Source organism: Embiotoca jacksoni, unplaced genomic scaffold (genome assembly GCF_022577435.1).
Source record: "Embiotoca jacksoni isolate LCO1_2020_lvr unplaced genomic scaffold, fEmbJac1.0.p SCAF_4, whole genome shotgun sequence".
Classification (NCBI taxonomy): Eukaryota; Metazoa; Chordata; class Actinopteri; family Embiotocidae; genus Embiotoca; species Embiotoca jacksoni.
In genome coordinates this window covers 14,276,902-14,297,318 of record NW_027185392.1, presented here as the reverse complement: position 1 = coordinate 14,297,318, position 20,417 = coordinate 14,276,902, and the positions used below count along the sequence as shown (strand labels likewise).

General features: G+C 43.8%; 1 protein-coding gene across 1 annotated transcript; it reads right to left on the bottom strand.

Moving 5' to 3' along the window:
- Positions 1 to 9,169: 9,169 nt before the first annotated feature.
- Positions 9,170 to 19,604, bottom strand: mmaa (metabolism of cobalamin associated A). The gene is made up of 7 exons (XM_069167747.1): positions 19,560 to 19,604; positions 18,810 to 19,241; positions 17,653 to 17,775; positions 17,217 to 17,387; positions 16,425 to 16,510; positions 15,112 to 15,261; positions 9,170 to 11,647 (listed from the first exon to the last, which is right to left on the bottom strand). Exons 2-7 carry the CDS (start codon positions 19,219 to 19,221, stop codon positions 11,345 to 11,347), a joined length of 1,245 nt encoding a protein of 414 aa, XP_069023848.1. The 5' UTR covers positions 19,222 to 19,241; positions 19,560 to 19,604; the 3' UTR covers positions 9,170 to 11,344.
- Positions 19,605 to 20,417: the final 813 nt, after the last annotated feature.

Below are 20,417 nucleotides of genomic sequence, written 5' to 3'. Positions count from 1 at the left end.
CCTGTTCTTTCCACACACACCCCCCCTCTCTTTCATTTCACAGTAAACTCCGTGGACGCCTCACTCAGCATCAGTGCTCCTCAGACTCCCCCTCCTCACCGCCCATCCGTCCACCGTCGAGGTTTTTAAGCCTGCGAAGGAGCCGAGGCTCTGCTAAGTGAAGACAGATCTCCTTCTTTTTTCTTTTTTTTTTTCTCGCTCCAACAGAGAAAATAAACACGCAAAGTCCTGCCATAGACAGCCTTCAGTACGGGCTGCGGAGCAGGACCGCTGGTGCACAGGAAAGACAAAATGAAGGAAGGAAAATGACCTCTGGAATCGATTTGGCACGGGTTGAAGCCCGGGCTGGAAACTGCGTGCAGCGGGGCTCCGCCGAGGCCGCTTGTTGTTTCGTAAATCTATTCATCTTTGAAAAAAAATTAGGCACGGAAATGAACTGGTGAATATAAAACTGCATGTTTATGCGATCCTAAATAGAAGTCGTACTAGTTCGCGCCAGCTGCCGAAAACACACGCGGTTTTATGCAAAGTGCGAGCCAAGAAGATGTCATGTTCGAGCTTGTGCAGGAAACAGACGATCCGCACCTGAGGTCCACCTGAGAGAGCAGCGATGGGAAATGATCCGCGGGCTCGTGTGGTGTGTCACTTACTCGCCACTCGGAGTTGGACGTGCACGGTGTGGCATGTATTTACATGCGTGCTTGGTGCCCAGCCCAGGGGCATAACATCACTGCTTGCCCACTCCCCCGCTGCGCCCGTTCCCCATTCTCTGGGGTGAGACATCACTCGGCGGGGGTCAGCAGCAATCTGATTCAGGAAGCACTGCGGGGGGGCGTTTGAGGTGGAGGAGGGGGATGGATTACCCACAAGTCTCTGGGCCTGGCACATCCAGACTTAGGGCAGCCTGAATCAGCAGGGGGGGACAGATCATACCCCCCCGCTGGCTGCTGCCTCAAATATAAAGCTAATGCTTGGCCACTCCAACTGGATGACAAGCGCATTATAGAAAAGAGGAAGAGGAGGAAGAGGAGGGTGGTAATGGGTAGAGGGAGAGCAGCTCTACTTAAGTATGATCATGTCTTTGAAATAAAAAAGGAAACAAGCAGCCAACTCCCCTGTTGTTAGGCTCTGCTGTTACCATGGCATCCTGTGACAGTCACCAGCCATAGGTTACTTAGTTTCTATGGGTAACAGTCGGTGCTGCACTTCACATCTACTGTGACACTGAACCTACAGATATCGCCCACCGAATCTCAGCAGCTTACAAGAAAAATCTCCCTGCTCAAACACAACGAGATGTTCATTTTAAAAATGCCAACACATGCTGGGTTTTGTGATTTCAATGATTCGGGGGTCTGCTGAGATCTAAAGTGAGGAGATTTAGTCGGAGAGAGCTTAACAGAATAGCACAAGGTCGAGACCAAACTAATCAGGCTCCTCATTTCCCTGGACGGAGTAATGAAGTAGAACGCCGACCCCCGGCTGACCCTGGGAATCTGTAGCAGAAAACTGGCCTGGAGACCAATTAGCCAAAAGTAAACGGAAATATTAAAACAGAGCAGTCATTTATTAATAAATACGATCCGAGTCGCACGGACGAAAAGCAGCTTCAAAGTGCCAGTAGGTTGAGAAGAATGGTTTGATGTTTTACTGTCATGAAAACTTAAACCTTGCAGGATAACAAGCTTCTTTTTTTAAGGCGCATCCTGAAGACGAGGGTTGATTACAACCTGGTTAGCTCTCCTAATTATCTCTTGCACTTGAGCTTTTAATGATTTCCATGATTCAATTACCCCTAACTGAATTCCTGTCTTCAATCAATTAAAGCCATAGCTGCACACTCATCCATCTTCCAATCAGGACACCGGGAATCCCTCCATCCATTCTCATTTGAGGAGAGAGAGGGTCAAACAAATTAACAGAGTTTGCATCCATCCGTGTCTTTTCATCTTTTTTTCCTCCCCTTTTCCTGTCGTTACTCCTAGCGAGGGTTTGTTTGAGACGAAGACAATGCAGTCGAGCATTTTTAACTTCAGAAATGTTTAGCATCGCGGATCTCCTTCCGACCTAATCCTTCATCTGCTCAGCTCGTGAGTTCACTGCTGAAACCTTGACTGAATGCGGCGTTAGTCTTCAGACCTGCTTCACTCTGCTGGTTATTGTGACACCTGATAGGAAGGTGGGCCACGATGGCTCTCCACCTTTCAAGAATGCACAAAGACCCACTCTGAAAGACATGAACACAATACAAACACAAGCGGACTCTGTTTGGCACCATCTGCTGGAACCCTGAGCAACATGTCAGAGAAACACTCGCCTTGAGAGGATATTAGTAATCAAGTCAACAAAAGAAGGGCTGAAACAAAAACCACAGATGGCTCCTGGTGAGATCAAAACATACTTTAGGGCATCTCTGTTACTTCTGACCGAAAAAGAAAAGGCATGTTTGATTGTTGAATGCAGCCCGTTTAGCCAGTTCACAGCCGAATTAAGAGGAAGGAGAAGGAGCACAGAAATGGTTGCCAAGGTTCCCAGATAGTCATTTAACCCTCATTGGTTGAGAGGGAAGCCAAGGGCAGCGCAGCCTTTTCACATGCTGCTCTTTCCATCCCCATTATCTCCTCTGTCTCATCCCTGCAAACACCAGTATGGTTTCCTTGAAAAGGTTTCGAATTCTTTCAAATGAAAATACCAAACTGTGCTCTTTCCGCGCAGACGCACAGGACGGCCCTGAAGATTAGGTTTGATGTTTTTATCACCGCGGTGGTTTTCTCTTCTCCAAAATCATTTAACAGCAGAGCAGAGCTTGGGGTGGGGGGGGGGGGGGGGGGGGGGGGGGGGGGGGGGGTTTGGTCACGCTTAACATTGGGGACGATCAAACACAACTACAGGCCTAAACCTGCAGCGGCCTTGTCCGAGCGTCCCACAATGATGGACGCAGACGCGGCTGCAAACTTCAGTCTCATCCCACTCAGCAGCGTCGTGTCAGATGTCTTCATTCAGACTCACTTATATATGTTCTCAGGGTCCCCGTGCATTTTTTTTTTTTTGGATGGCGGCGAGTGTGCATTCCCTGGCACAATTTTCAATAGAGCTCCCCCTGGAGTAGCAGGGGAATGGCTATCACAACAATTACACTGACAGCTCTTTTCTAAAGTGCACTTGATTTATTTGATTTAGCTAAGATTAATGGCCCTCCCTCCGAGCAGGCCCGGCTGAGATGTGCAGCTCAACACAGGCGTGCTGCTACAGACACACAGGTGGATGTCGGCACAGATAAAGATACCGTATGGGAAGCATGAACATATCCAAACATATACGCACAGATACTAACAAATCCTCTTTGTCAGCTTTGACAAAAGCTTTGCTTGTTTTTTTGTTTTTTTTTGTATATTTCCAGCAGCCCCTAAACTAGCAGTTATTCTGTACATAATCTTTAAAGGTGATTATAGTACATATTTACAAGAAATTCCAAAGCTGCCAATAAGAAATGTAAACATTTCATAAAGCTGAAATGTTATTTTCCATAAGTGTGTACAATATATGACAAAATAAAAAACTATATTCTGACATATAGTTATGTTAGAAAACTAAACAACTTCATCGACGAGAATCTTGAAATTAAATGTAAAACGGATTTTTTTGTTTTTGTTTTTACATTTTGGAGACATTGTGAGACATTGTGCCGCCCGCACTTAAAAAAAAAATAATTGATCAATTTCAATTCTGTCCTAATTTTTGCCAATTTCTGACTGGAATCAGATGAAAATGTCTCTTTTATTGGAGAGTTTTCATTTTCGTGGCCTTTTTTGTTTAAAAAAAAAAAAAAAAAAAAAAAAAAAATTGAATCTGTTGTAATCAACGATCAAAAACACTGAGCTGAATACACACAACATCCAAAATGCAGCGAACTTGATTCTGCTGCAAATTCAAGTTCGGTTTAATAAAAGTGGCATCGTCTAACTCCCTGCTGTTATATCAACGTTAGTCTTTGTGGTTTTTGTAGTTCTCTATTTACATAAATTGAAAGTGTAAGATTCGGAATGAATTTTGTCTGCATCTATGAATTTTTTGAGGAACTGTTCCGTGTTCATATACCTGATGAAGGCTGTGTGGACTCAAATATGGTGACTAAACATGTCAGCAATATGTAGGGGGAGAGGGGGGAGACGGTGTGGAGATGCAGGTTGCTGTAGTGCTCTCTTCAGTATATAAATGAGTTGAGTCACACGATCAGGTGACATCTTTTTCAGATGCAGCACTATGGTTTGTTTGTTTTAAACAGTACTTCTTTTTACTACTGGCAGCCTTTGACTGCCGTGATATCAATTTGATGTATTTTAGTGTTCGCAGCCTTGAACTTCTACACCTCTGAAATCAGGAACAATCTTCTACGTACTTATGTTTCAGTAACTTATGTGGTTTAACTTTTTTTTCTGTCTCACACAAAAGATCAAAAACTGTCCGCGGACACGTGTTCCCAGAGCTTGCTGCTAGAGGGAGACACCTGCCCCTCCACTATGTGCCAGGAAGCGCTACGTCTGGCTGACAGTTGTCAGGCCAGCGGTCCGGTACAGTCCAGTGTGGTTGGCACTGACGCCTGCCCATCTGCCTGAGTTGACACGTTCGCTCCCACACCACTTGTCCAGGAGGACAAAATGTGCTGTGGTGTCCTGGCAAAGCTCCCTGAAATGTCAACCTGGCGTGACAAACCCGTGCCGCCCCCTTGGCCCTCACAGGCCTGGTAGTGCGGGGCCCTGCCCCGGATCAGACAGGGAGCCAGGAACATGCCACGGTTACAACAACCGCTGATCGACTGCCGGGGCGCCACCATCTTGTCCAGGGTGGACAGAGCTTGTTCAGTTGGGTAGAGGATGACTGCTCTCATTTACAGGCCTTGAACTCTACAAAACTTGGCTATTCACCGGCTGATAGAGGGCAGCTGGACAGAAACGAGACATCATGTGCGGGATATGCATTTGGGGAACACGCTCTGACTTTTCGCCGAAGCAATCCCATCTCATTAAAAACTGCTATGAATGAAACAAATTGTGACTTGGCGTCTCTTCTTACGAGCCAAAAACAATGGATGCAGAAGACAAATAAAATGCGGAACATATTTTTCTTGTTGTTTGAGCAGATGGTCGTGGAGGTGCTGTGAGGGTCTGATGTTGGCCGACTCCGTCCTACAGCCCCCTCAGGGCAGCAACTGTGAGTGGTCATTAACACGGGGAGCAGGCCATGCCAGCAGAGAGGGGAGTCTAGCAGTAGTTAACAGCTACTATCCAGTTAAATCCTCCTCTGAACAACTGCAGCATTTCCTACTGTTTGCCAAGGCTGTAAATGCAGCACATCATGCAAGACCTTTTAAAAAAAAAAAAAAAAAAAAGACATTGTTTTGGAAGCACAAAGGAAGAGATTGGGGCAAGGTGTATTTCTACCGCACGGTGCCTCATCGCTCACTTGTGCTGAATCTAAGGTTACAGCCAGGGCTGTCTGGCAGTTATCCATACACAGTGAATCATGGCGTTTGTGTGCGTGTGCGTACAATGTGCGTGTGCGTGCTCGACGGAGCTGTGGACAGGTATGACAGGCTGACCTCCACGTGTTACCAGAGAGAGTGTGTGGCCCAGTGTTACCTGTCATAACACGGGCTGCCTGGAGCCCCGGAGCACCAGCCTGACCAGGCCACTGGGCAGCCAGAAATAATAGAGACTGGCAAGAGGGCAATGAGGGGTCACACGGAGGGAGGGAGAGAGGAGGAGGAGGAGGAGGAGGGGGGGGAAGAGGAGGAGGAGGAAGGGCGGGGGGGGGGGGGACAGGGACATATGACAGGAGGAGGAGGGGAAGCATGAAGGCAGGAGAGTGAGAGGGAGTAAAGAAACATTTACTGTAGTGAGGGGAACTGTGAGGATAATGATGTGGGAGCAAGTGGGTCAATCAAAGAGCAAAGAGAGGAAGATAAAAGAGAGGAAGGTAAGGAAGGTGGCTGCTGTTCTCCCTGCATATTACTTCAGCAAGCCTCTGCAGAGAGCTAAAAAAAAAATTATGCATGAAGGCAGCACGGGATGGCAGGAGGAAATCTCACTCCTCGGCCGCTGTTGGACAACCTCAAAGAAGAAGAGGCCTCGGTTTTAACGAGACAGACCACCGCGCATCACTTCCCATTTGTTTTGAAGCCCAGTTTATCTTTGTGAGTATGATGTTGGAGCCTTCTCGGGCTGCAGCCACACGCCTGCAGTGATGGAGCAGCTGAATTCACTTAGGCAGGCTTGGCCAGCAATTAAAGTGCTGGATTAAGAGTGATTGCATTTTGTGTCCTGAGGAGGCGCTGCCTGCCATCTTGAGAGGTCTCATTAACATGGCTGCCTAAGGCTGTGCTGAGCACTGCCACAGGCAGTTCAAAAAATAATGGAGACATTATCAACCTTAATGTCTTGTACCTGGAGTGGGGAAGATTTTATAATCACTATTGTGATGGGCCACGGGCTGCCAGTTGTGCGAAAGGGAAAGGTTGGCTGAAGATAACCCTTTTTCTGACCAGACCCCTGTGTGTTTTTTTTTGATCAGCCACTACACGTGGGGAGTCTGAGCAGCTGGATTTCATTAATTGAGTGCTGGCAGCGCTCTGCTCTGGCGGCAGGGGTGAGTCACACTGGTGGGATTGGTCTCTCTCTCCCTGATATCATCTTCCAACCATAACTACAAATAATTATTCACTCAAATCCATTACCGGGGGTCAATCAAGTTCCCCAATCAGTTCTAAAGTCCAATTACTGGCGCCAAGGCTCTATTCGCGCCTTCCTGCAGATGAAGGCCTAGCCCACGGGCTGCCCAGTAAATTACACACAGCAAACAGTGGAGCGTGCGTGTGTGTGTGTGTGTGTGTGTGTGGGAGAGCGAGCCTCCTCAGGTGTGTAATAAAGCAGAGGTACATACTGGTCTCCCCGGGGCATTCTGACCGTACCATCGAGCAGACTTCACCAGGTTAAATAGAATTAGCCCGTGCAATGAGATGCACTTGGAATACCAACCATGTCTCATCACTCTACAGGCTAGAGAGCACGCAGCATGCACAGCGCAGCCTGGTATTAACGTCCATCTCAGCAGTTGATATAATAAGACATGTCGCCATAAGGGTCTTCTTATAAAGAGGCTGCACAGTGACCCATCAGAGCAGCATAATGAGCGGGGTGCTGCAGATCCACGCGTGCACTCACGCACTCGGGGCTTCGCGGCAGCTCTCCAACCCCATTACTGTGTGGCTCCTCGTATCGTTTTGTGGCCGTCTTGAAAGAGAGTCTCCGCCTGGAGGAAATGCTTCTCACACACTCATCTGTCACTACAGAGGGATGGCAGTGCAGCCAGCCGAGTCGAGAGCGGCGGGGTGGGCAACAAGGCAGGCTGTGTGTGTGTGTGTGCGTGTGTGTGCGTGTGCGTGTGTGTGACAGGGGATGGATGGCTTTTATGTATGTACAAGATGTGTAGGAGGTGAGCTGGACGGGTGTTCATGTGTAAAAAAAAAAGAGGGGAGGGGAGGAGAGTGTGATGTTATGTGCTCGTGTGTGAGGAGCAGAGCAAACATAGCGGGGACGGCTGAGGCTTTGTGGATCAGCAGCCCATGACCGGTTGTCACACACGCGCGCGCACACACACGCACACACACGCACACACACGCACACACACACACACACACGCACACACACGCACACACACACACAGACACACACACACACACAGAGAGCTCCCAAATCAGCCGTAGCAGAGCCAGTCTGACATTTCCCCGTGTCAGGCTTCCCTCAACAGCGTGATCGTACCAGAAAACAACCAAACTGAGAAGCTCGTACAACCAACAAGACGAAAAACATAGATGTCTGTCCATGCAACAATACGCCAGCTTTGATTTCCTGACATCTGTAGCAGCCCGGCTTTTCACCGCTCATTCCAGACCTTGAGGTTTTGTGTGTGTGTGTGTGTGTGGGGGGGGGGGGGGGGGTTCTGGACTGTAGTTCCAACAGTATGAGGGCACCGTTTAGTTTTGTCCTGAACCAGGAAAGCATGTTGAATTCAGACTGCTGACACAAAGAAAGGCTGTCGATACAAACCCTGCCATTAAAGATGAAAAAACCTCATCAAAGAGCCTGTCTCTGTCCTCTGCTTACATTCAACAGATCCAGCTAAATGCTGAACACATGTGGACGGGCCCGTGTTTAGGCTAAGATGGCCGAACACGATCCGGCAGCATTTGAGTTAATCTTCCTTAGTGAAACCGCATGGTGTTGTTTACACTGGAGACAACTGTGTGTGTATACGTATATGCCTGTGTGTGTGTGTGTGTGTGTGTGTGTGCGTGCGTGCGTGCGTGCGTGTGTGTGGAGAGCGTCCAGAGCTGCAGAACTCACTGTTCCCTTTTGCAAAGCCAGAGCAGTTACAGTGTGTATGTGTTTGTGTCAGCATGATGGAGGAGAAGGGTGTTACTCAGACCTAATGAATCCATCTGCATTCAGGGGGCATTCTTCCTCTCGTACGCAGGCGGGAGCAAACGAGCAGCGACCTGGGAGCGCATCCAGCGGTTGGGGGGCTCAGACTCCGTGTTTCCAAAAGCACACGAGCAAGGACGAGCACAGATTAGTATTGAATTCACTCGGCCTTTTCCCTAGAAATACAGCCTATTTTGAGAGAGAGGGTTGAGGTTGAAAGCCGAACAGTCGCACACTCAACCCTCATGTTTTGTGCTGTTGGAAGAATCGCGCCTCTCTTGTTTTTTCAGTCAGGATTGAGGAGGAGGGTTTGGTACGGAGGGCTTGGGCTACAGTACAGCCTGTGCTCCAGGAGAGTGGCAGCTGTTGATGTCCTCACCCCTGAGTGACCCGGCACCCTAGGCAACCTCAATGAAGAATGGATGGAGGGGTAGGAGGCGGGGGCGCTAAGACGCGGAGGGCGGTTGGCACTGAGGGGCCAGTCATTAGGATAATGAAACCAGAGCTGGGTGGTATTTGGGAGACCTCTAGTGGTTGGAAGCAGCACAAACGTACACCTACAGGGGTGGACATGCTGTCATGAGCACTATATACATACGTAAAATGTTATCGAATCCAATCATTAGTGTCAGAAACTGACCCGGAGAAACTTATTCACGCCTTATTTCATCTCACAAGTGCTTCACAAATGCAGCTGCCAGACTTTTAATGAGCAACGAGAAAAAGAAAAAAGAAAGAACAAATTACACTAAATTTTCTGTGCCCAAAGTTTTCCAAGAAAAATCTCCCTCTTCAGTCTGAAATGTCAAATTTTGCAAGGACTAAAGTCTTTATTGTATAAGTAAAGCACCAGCAGGTTTATATTTCTGACATATGAAGCCCATATGTGTACAATAAAAAAGCTCTGCCAGCAGTTGTTCATTGTTTTTAAACCATCGCTTCTTTTGAAAAATTGCCCACAAAAACGTAAATACCTTTTAAACTGTCTTAGCCAAGTTGATTTATTCTATATTTTCTGGATCTTATTACTTTTTACAAAACATATTTGATATTTTAGTATATTTTTAATACTACGGCCGTTGTTGTATTTTATATCATATCATTATTACGCAATCCAGCACAACTTCATAAGATTGCATCGAAAAATGACCAAAGAGTGGATTCAACACTTCTAATGAAGTTATTTTTTGATTTTGTGGTGTACATATTTTGTGGGTTCAGTTTTAACTTGCTTTACCTCGTGTTCGCGAGCTTCGCGTGCCGGCTTAATGGAGGAACATCAAAAACATGAAAAGAGAAAGTGCAGATTCATAGTCAACTCCTTAAATAAAACTGGAGTTCAGACTCTGGCTTAACTGATAAGATGAATATTGAATTAGTTGATCAACAGATATTTAATGCTTTGATGATTGATTTATCATTTATCATTATTTTTTTAATGCAAAAATCCACAAAGGTAGCTGGTTCAAGTTTCTTATTACGTTTTTGGGTTACTGGACTTGCAGGTCAGAGAAAAAGAGCAATCCTCAGATGTCAACTTGGGGCCTGGAGATTTGTTGTTTTTTTCACATTTTACTTAAAACAAAATTACCCGACATATTAACAAGCATTAAAAAATAGCAGGCAGGTGCAGCCCTAGTTTACACTGACGTGATTGGGAAACACCCTCCGTATAGACAATACAAGCAGACTGCTCGTCACCGACACCGGACTCTCCTGCTTTATCCTGAATAAAGCCGTCTGTCTCTTTAAATTAATAAAGTAGCTGCACTGGAGTTATGAGTGTGTGACTTCTCTTCAGTTCTCTGGTGGTGTCCAGGAGTGCACTGCATTATGAAGTTAATTCTGAAAATATTAAAGTGTGTTTTTGCCTGAATTAGAAGCAGCCGTGCAGCTGACTCATTCAGAGGACACCTCGCACTGACATTTCTGGCACCAGAGCAGGAAAGAAATTTCATTAAATCTTTGACAAATCTCAGGTCTAATATTCGTAGCGGTAACATTAATCACTCCCCCTTTTTTCTTCATATCATGGACAAACACAGGGATCGAGAAAGGCTCGGCCAACTGCACTGATCAAATCTAGCAGAATGTCATTCACTTATCCAGTTCAGATTCACATTGGTTTTTTTAATACGATTTCACCCAAAAACAAAAATAGTGAATTAAAAAAACATTTTGTCGTGCGAGTCTTGTTTTCTTTGTCATTACAGCACCAACAATAAATGATTATAAGAAATCCTATTTCCCTAAGTTTGATCCTTCCATGAACACTTTCTGTGTGCCGTTGATCATGAGGAAGGTGAAAATCGATTATCACACATATTTCCACAGCAGTATTTGTCATGACAATAGTCGTGGCATGAATAAGTCGCAGTTCATCATTTCATGTCCCTGTTCGTAAAAAATGAAGCGTATTGCACAAACTCTTCTTCAGTTGTACCAACATGACCTTTATGATCTCATTAAAACTGCTCATGAGGGTCTGCTGTGTTTCTGTCCAAGACGACAGTCCCAGCAGCTGTTTCACAACACCGGGCGGCTGATAGTTTTCCCACCTCACTGCACAAATGAAATATTTCATTTTGCCAAACATGGATGTGTCGCGAAGTGACGACTGTCAGCACTCTATCCTTCTCTTGGGATTCGGATTAAAGCATTGAGAAACTGAAACGTTTCTGCGGGCGGGTGACCTCTATTTCAGGTGTTTTAAATCTAAAAATAAGTGTAAAAAGAGCAAGACTGCTTCTTTTTGTGCAAACCAGAGTCAAGGTCACACATGCTCTCTCTCTGTCCTGCTTTCCTTGCCACTGAATGGCCCAGATCAGCCATGAGGCATCCATCCTTCTCAAAAGGTGTAGTCCCTATGATGATGATGATGATGATGAAGAAGAGAAGGCTTTGAGAAGCAGGTCAGCAGCCAGGCCTGGAGAGATGACTCCTTTGGTGACCCTCTCTTCAAGACGGGGAAGAGCCTCTCTGACACTGGGGTGATTTTGGAAATGGCAGAGGACGCTCTCCTGGATCAGAGTCCACATCCAGATCTTCTGCTGGGCCGTCCGCCGGCCCTGCAGTTCACCGCTCGACAACATGGCGTCCTGGTACGACTCCATTTTGGCCCAGACCTCTGGGATGCCCTCAAAGGTGTGTGAAGATGCACGCACCACCTGAAGATGGAGTTTGGGAGGGGGGAGGGGAGGGGTGAAAGTGTGAATTCAAAGCGTCTCTTGTTCAGCATTCAGGTGGTTATCTGGACAAGTCGACCGTTCAGCCTGAGGATGTCAGAGGAACAGAGACAGAGCGAACTTCCTGCCATACTTTATTCAGTATGGAAAGTTTTACATGTCATGTGGTCTGTTGTGCCTCATGTTTGATATTCTGTAAGGAACCACAGATCCTCTATGAAGCAACTTTCAAGACCATCTCCAAGAAAACACAAGCTCCTGCCAGAGGTGAAATCTGTCCCACTCAGAATGGGACAATCAGCCTTTTATATGAGAGCAGCAGGAATACTCTGCTTATTAAATGTACTATGTGTCTCATTTTTTAAAACACCTCCAAGTTACAGCTGAGGACATTTGTTACATGCCACACCATCTGAACTTGTCTCTTCACTGTCAGCTGTCCTAAAAATAATTTTTTTTTTTTTTTTTTTTAAATCAAAAATGAGGTTAAAATCTGCTAAGATATGCACACATTTTTTTGATAGTGGTACTTTCTTTTGATGTATTGTTTAAGATTGATAGGAAATTTGCTGTATTTATTTTTTCCATTCATTTTACAGCATCTTTAATGATTTTCAGACGAGTGTAGATAAAAAGTGTTGATCTAACCGTGGTATGTTTACTTTTAAAAATGTCTGTGTTGATTCCATTAAAAAAAAAAAAAATCAAGTTTTAGTAATATTAGTTATGTTAAAAACCGAACACTGAAGAAACTCTGGAAAGAAAACATACTGTACTTTCCACAATACAAAATGAACTCTTTTTTTTTTGCCAAAAACATCATTTAAAAGTGCATTAAGTTTTGTTTTTTATCATAAAAGAACATGATTCTGGGAGTTACAGCTTTTTTTGGGGGGGAGGGGGTGAAGTGCCTCCATCCTGCACGAAGCTGTCATGTTTCCATACAAACCGAGTATTTGTCTCCACATAACATTTTGTTCACACAAGCAATGTGGAGATAGATTTCACTTTGGCGCTTCAACAAGTGACTGCATGTCTCTTTTCAGAGTTCACTGCAGATTCAAGAGTACATGATGAAATTCAGGGTAACGTTCGATTTCCAAGTCGGTGTAGAAGTTAAAGTGCTTCATATTTACAGGAACAGAAAGAATTAGTTGCGTTCATTCACGTGTATGTTTAAGACCTGTGGAAGAGCCTATTTAACAGGTGATTTTCTTTTTTTTTTTTAACCATGCCATTAAGCACTGGTGAATAAAGAGGAGAGAGGCAGTTTGGAGGAGGAAAGAAAAGATGACAGAACTGATGTAAAATGAACCCCATGGATCCTCAATAGGGAGATAATTTCACAAGTCGAGTTGAATATGGCAGCCTTGAACATATTTGGAGGCTTGGGATCAAAAAGCCAATTAAAAAAACATCTAATTACATCATTAAGTGAACGATCTGACAAAGACTGGAATTCAATCTGATGCAAAAACAGGAAATCAAACCTTGTGTGACTAACTGCAACTGCCTATTTTCTAATTGCCTTCTTTAAAGGGCTAGTTGAAAAAAATATTTTTTTCCAATACTGTTATCATGCAGATGGTTTTCGTTGAATTTCTCCAGGTTTTCAGATATACGTTTTCTTGCCTTTATATAAAAGAGTTACCTGTTTTTATATAATAGTTATCTCTCTTATATAAAGGAGGAGTTTTGTTTTTGGTCCTCACAGAATTCTAAATGTTGACTCATAATTATTGTTGTTGTGCCTCCCCAGTCTGGATGTGTTTTTAGTGGATCCATTTCCACAGAAAACTAGTTCCTTATGGGAATAGTTACAAAGACTCCACTTGAGGTAAGTGAAAGAAAAACATCTTCTCTAACATGAGTGACCCTAGCATGGCTGCGCAGACTATTGCTCACAGTTTCAGTTTTCTTCGCTGTGATTATGGTCTTGAAACCCTGTTTGCATTAACGTTGGCTCAGGCACTCTGAAGAAGAGACCTACATGTAGTGACAGCAGCGGTAGAGTTTCGGTACATATGGTGGTCAATGTCGATTGATCAAAGGCTGTTTCAATAGTTTAAAAATGAACCCGATGTCTACGCCCGGTACGATGCCTCGACTGAAAACGATCCCGTGTGGAGGCCGGCCAGCTCCAAATAGTCACACAGTGAATTTGGTAACACCAGGTCAGAGTGAATCTACCCTGAAAAGAGAAGTCGAGGAATTCAGGACAGCATTTCTATATTGTTGGAACTTTGACATGTAAAATTGGAGGAGTGCCTCTTTAAGACAAAGACATGACCAGAGAAACTTTTAGGGCACTCAAGATAAACTTGATTTTAGGAGATCGGTAACCGACAATTTCAATTTGAAGGGAGTTTTTATTCTTGATTTGAAGAATCAGTTAGTCAAGAGATGGAAAATGAATCAACAACCATTATGGTGTAATCAATAAATATTCTGTTTTCAAAATGAATTTCTAAAGCTATTCTGGTTGTAGCTCCTTGAATGTGAGGTTTGTCTGTTTACATCATCATAAAATGAATTTCTTTGGTATTTGGTTTGATGATCAGACAACAAAAGGCACTTAAAGATGACCCACTGTGCTTCTGGAACTTTGGATCGGGTTCTTTTTACAAACATTTCATCGGCCAAAGGATTATTTCACTGAGAAAATAACTGTTAGTCCTATTGTGAATAAAAGTAGTTAGCTCTCATACATCCACAAGCCATGTTTTTATGCAATGTGAAGCAGAGTAGTGCAGATGAGAGACAGAGTCTGAAGAGAAACTAAATCATAGATGGTACAGCAGGCCGAACGGACAGACAAATAAACGTACCAGAAAGTAAGGATAAATAAGGAGAGAAGGGCTAGGAGAGAAGCTTTTATGTGAATGTGCAAGCTTCTAATCAGCGAAATGCATGACACAGCAGCCGAGTATCCAGAGCGGGAGCTGGATTGGGGGGTGGAGGTGGTAGTGGGCGGGAGCTGGGGGGGGCATTTCCTGGCAGCTTGCCCAGTGGGCAGATGCTGCACTGGGCTGGGAAAACAAAAGGACAAGGCCAGGCAGGCAAGCGGGCGAGATGGGACGTGGAGGGTGGGGTGAGACACTGCAGTACTGAAACCATGACGCTATAACGACATCATCATCATCAAAATTCCCCTCCACCCTCCTCCTCCTGGGTCAGCTGACCTCTCAATGGGATGGCTTGTTGGGTCCATAAAGCTGTACTACTTCTGCTGCCCAGCGGGTCAAACGTCAAACAGTTATCAATTATCTCCTTCACACACCACACACTACACACCACACACCACACACTTACACACTACACACCACACACTACACACTACACACACACGCCACACACTACACACTATACACTACACACTACACACCACACACGTGTAAATATATATATATATATATATATATATATATATATCAACCTACACACACCTTGGGGTTCCAGGACTTGGACTGCCTCCTGAGCAGCTTCAGTGCGCTGGTGTATTCAGCCTGGATCCTCCTGGCCGGCACCACCAGGTCCTCGTCCGACTTTGTCACCACCACCAAGTCGGCCCTCTCAATGATGCCCCGCTTGATTCCCTGGACAGAGATTTTGGCATCGGAGAGGAAGGTCATTAAATGTCGAAAACACTGTAAATAAGTCTGACGTCTAGACGCCTAATCTCCTGAGAGGTCTGTGTACAGAGTGATGGATGGACGCGGCTGCGGTCGGGTGATTTCCAGGCTGCCAGTTGCGTGAAAAAAAACAAAAAAAAACACCAGCACGTAAAATTGTTACTTTCTTTCCACTGAACACGGATGTCACCTTCTGTCTGGTTCACAACAAGGAAAACAGTTCAGCTTTTTGTAAGTGCCTTTCACCTGTTGAAATGTAGCTTCAGTTCAGGCTGTTGTATCCAGCTGGTGACTTGAGGCTGGAGTAGATGTACAGAATTATAACATAGCTCTCAATGTTTGTGGTTTTTTTTCTATTTAGATGTTATTTTCTGTATTTAAGTCATATTGAATATCTTATACTAGTTTTAGAACATTTTGTCTGTGCTGTTGTGCATATTTGAATCAGAATAACATGCTATATTTATTGGAATTCATTTAGAAGTCAGCAGCTTTTTTCAGTTTTGTTTTGTTTGAGAAACAATAACTATAATGAAAACAAATGCAACCTCAGCTACCTATTGTCCCATCATAATCACCACAAGATTAATCATAATGAGTTAAGCTAATGAATTCATTATTTTAGCTAATTAATAAACTGATTAGCATATATTATTAGTCTCTTTATCTTGACAAAACTGTGGACACAAAAATCTGTTTCTCCTTAAGTTACAAATAAATTTCAGAACCAGTTTAATTCTAAATCTAGATTATTACTTATAAAATTAAACTATTTCATTTTAATCTATCAGTGGCATAAAAATGAGAAAGCTGAAATTAATACCATTTCTAATATACTAAATATTATATAAAACATGTCCTCCTAAACTTTTAAATATCTTTTAAAGAGTTTCAGGTGTAATCAAACTTTATGAAGATTTATATGGTGTATTGCTCTTATAATATTCACATAATCAATGCCCAAACATACTGCAATTACTGGACATTTTCCAGACAACAGCGGCAATCTAACACAAAATTATCTGTAAATCATTTATTCCAGTTGTTAAACCAACCTCCTAACCGTCAGATTACCTTTGATCCTAACAGATGAAACAAGATCTGATCTTGAAGAGCTTTTTACTCACCTGGAGTTCATCTCCCCCTGCTGGTGGAATCAGCAGCACAAACATGTCAACCATGTCTGCCACAGCAAACTCTGACTGGCCAACACCTGAGAAAAAAAAAAAAGACAGAAAATTTGCTGACCAACAATACGAAAATTACACGAAAATCAGACTAATATGAATCAGTGACTAACCAAATAATCCTCCAATCTAAAAATAAAGCCCCAAACAGGTCCCACTCATTTGAATTTTGTGCCCAACAATTACACTGCAGTTCACCTGTGTTTGCTTTTACAGTACAGCGTATGTTCAGGTTAAAACAATACAAGTACTAAAAAGGAAAAAAAGGTCTTGGTCTGGAATAATCATGAGCTTTTACAAACTTCACAGTCGTCATAGTGAATACATTTTAGCCTCGAGATGCAAAGCAGGTGCCTGATGAGCGGCGCTGGGAACCAGACCTCCCACTGACCAAGTTGTGTCACTGAGTATCAAAAACTGAGTAATGACAGTTACAACTAAAACGTGGTGAGAATGTTAATTATTTTTTATACTACAGTTGAAATGGAAAAACTTCTTGTTAACGTTGGAGCTTCTCTTTGAAATGAGGAGTTCATGTGCTTTGACATATTCTGTTTAACAAAAAAAGAGACGATATGATTCTGACACCGGTATCAAAACATCTTGCATCAATAAGATAAAGGAAAAAATAAAATTACAGCTTCCAAAAAAAATGTGTCTGTCGGTATAAAAATATTGTAACTGTGAGTAACAATTTACTTTGAGCTACATCTGGTAGTCACGGTGGCTTACCTACGGTCTCTACCAGGACGAGGTCATATCCTGCCCCCTCACAGAGAACGATGGCCTCGTTGGTGGTTCTGGTGACACCGCCGAGTGTCCCTGAGGTGGGTGACGGCCTGATAAAAGCATTCATGTCTCTCGACAGCTCAGTCATACGAGTCTTATCACCCATCAGAGACCCTGCAACAAGAGGGACGAGTCAGTTTGCAGCACGAGTTCAGTGTTGCTTGTAATTGTACTGTGATGATTTCATTTAATGCCTTAAAAAATAAACTGCAAAGTAATCATTTATTCCCCCCCCCCCCCCCCCCCCCCCCCAAAAAAAAAAAAAAACACCTTTTCATATACAAGAATTGCACACAAATTCACGGTGTTGTAAATCAGACAACGAGAAGTGTTTATCTGTATCACGTTTACATTAGATGCTCCGTGTGGCAGATGTTACCTCCTGTAGTGCAGGAGGACGGGTCAACAGTCAGAACCGCCACTTTATGTCCACGTCCCGTCAACATCTTTCCCACCACCTCGATGAAGGAGGACTTCCCCGCTCCGGGGGGACCGGACAGACCTGAGAAAATCAAGAAAGAGGTCAAATCAGCAACAAATGGCACCAAAAAAATAGTTTCTCTAACCTTATTTAACTTTAAAACACATTTGTGACATCAACAGTGTGCAGCTTAACTCTGCAGGTCTGAGCACATAAAGCAGCTCTCTTTAAAAAATAAATTATTACCAACTTAGTTGGTTCTTTAGTAGAAAGCCAAAGGTCTGCGTTTGGGTGCGTATAAATTTAAGGGAAGAAATCGATTGCTACTGTTGGGCACTATTTTGGCATGACCTGTCCATTTTTCATCAACTTTGACACCATATTTTGACATGACAAACGTTCTGATTTTGTTTCAGAAATAACACTAAAATACTTTCACATATGGCACATCGTAATCTTAAGTATTATTTTATTCTGAAGAGGAATCCCTTGTCACGGTGTTGAGAACCTTGAGCGATATGATATCTTAATAATAAAACAGTATGGAGCCTTTCACTCACAGCCAGCAGCTTCCAAACTCCTCTTCCTGTATACATTTTTTAAAGGTTTCTGAAGAAATCAATCATTTAAGCAGTTGGACTCACAGGTGTCCATTAGAAAAGTTGTGTTAAGTAAAATTATCACAGACTACCGAGGAGTATGTTTAGTGTGCATTTACTGTTTTCACTGGAGAGAGGGTATACATAGTATATATATCAGGGATATCAGTCTCTAAAACCAGCCGTAACATAAGAAAATACAAATGTGAATTATAGATTAGCTGAAACAGTTTGTTGGGTTCAGAAAACCACAACCCTTTCCTGTAAGGCAGCCCTGAAACCAGGAAAAAAAAAAAAAAAAAAACACTTACACGATATCATGACATGTCAAATTTAAAGGCAACATCTCATCTCATATCGTGAGATCGAAATAATGCCCAGCACTCCTTCAAAAAAAAAAAAAAATGCATGAACCACTGCGCCTGCTGATCAGCTGCCTCACATCCTTTATCAAATCACCGTCATGACCAGTTCTCGTGTTCACGGAGACGCCCGGCTGCACACAGAACCACACACCTACTCTGAAGGCCACCGGCTTCCCTCCATTGCGACTCTCCTGCTCCCTCCTGTAAGCCAGCACCCTCTGCAGCAGCACCTGGGCCAACTGCTTCTTCCCCGGATGCTGGGTCTCCACCAGGGTGATGGACTCGGCCAGAGACGCCCGCTGTCCTCCGACCAGGCCTTCATACAGTTTGTTCAGCAGCCTCTCCTCAGGCCCGCTCAGGTCCCGTCCGTGCCGGCCGACGGCTGCGCTCACGCCCCTCCCGTGCTGGCAGCTGTGACCCGGGCTGGTGATCTGGTAGCGGAGAAGGGGCCCGGTGAAGACCACCCGGTGGTGACGGCAGCATGTCCCGATGAGCGGCGGGACACCGACTGAGGAGGGAAGGGAGGAGACGTGGCGGAGGAGGCAGAGGCCAAACCGAGCCATTGAGAGGCAAAGGTGGGCGTCTGGAAAGAAAAACACCAGGACCGGTGATTTATCTTCTTCGTATGCATCGGCAAAATGTTTTAGGAAGCCAACAAAGCTAAAGACGCTGCATCCTGTCCTGTCCTGATGTTTACGTTACTTGTAACGTTAAATCTCCAAATAGTAACGTTAAAGTTGTCGTTTGCTGTTTTTAACGGTTTCAACCTGACGTCTGTCTGCCTACTGTTTGTCCGTAACTTACTCTGAGGTTAAACACGCAGCTGTCAAACATGTAGTGAACAGTTTAGACAAAATATCCACAGTCGGAGAGGGAAAAACAACAACAACCTCACGCTGACCTCGCAGCAGCTGCACGGCGGTGTTACAGGTTACGTAGCACCCGAGTTTCATTCATTTTCTTCCGGTTTCCGTTGACGTAAGGCTCCGCCCACATTAGTACTTCCGTCGATTTATCTACAATTTTTTTTTTTAAAAGTCTTTAAATTATACAACAGACATTTCTACGAAATGTATCAAAGGTGCCAAAAAAAAAAAAAAAAAAAAAAGGCAAATGAATGTTTTACGGGGAAACAATTCAGCAAATGAACATCTAAAGATGCAATAGACCGTTTACGCCGGCAGGTGGCAGCATAGTTTAACTTTCACGTCTGAACCTAAAAGCTGCCTCCTCTTCCTAATCTTCATCATACGTGACAACATGCTGTAATGTGTTGTGATTCCCACATTGATTGTTGCCTGATTATGTGTATATAGTGTAGTGTACATAGTGGATCCCATTGGCAAAAACATAAATCCCCAATTAGTTTTCAAGAGGATTAATTCTAAAGATTCAAAATTTGTCATGCACTTGGAGAAACATTTAGCGCAGCAGTGGGGATTTGAGAGTCAATATAAGCAATGAATAAAACCATAAAATACAAATGACAGAAAATACAATAAATGTTTTTCTTTTCTTTATCCCCTCTGTTTGTTAGGGCTATAATGTCAAACAATTTAAGAGTATTATTTAGTGTATTATATAGGCACCTTTATATGTGTGTTCAAGTAGACATTGCTTACTTTGTGATCACATTGGGATTATTATTTATGTTTAATTCTGCATGCATGGTACGATATATTCATTTAATTTACTAACAATCACCTTGTTGCCATTTTGTTTACAAGATTACCTGCCTGTATTGTGGATAAAAGGCCGA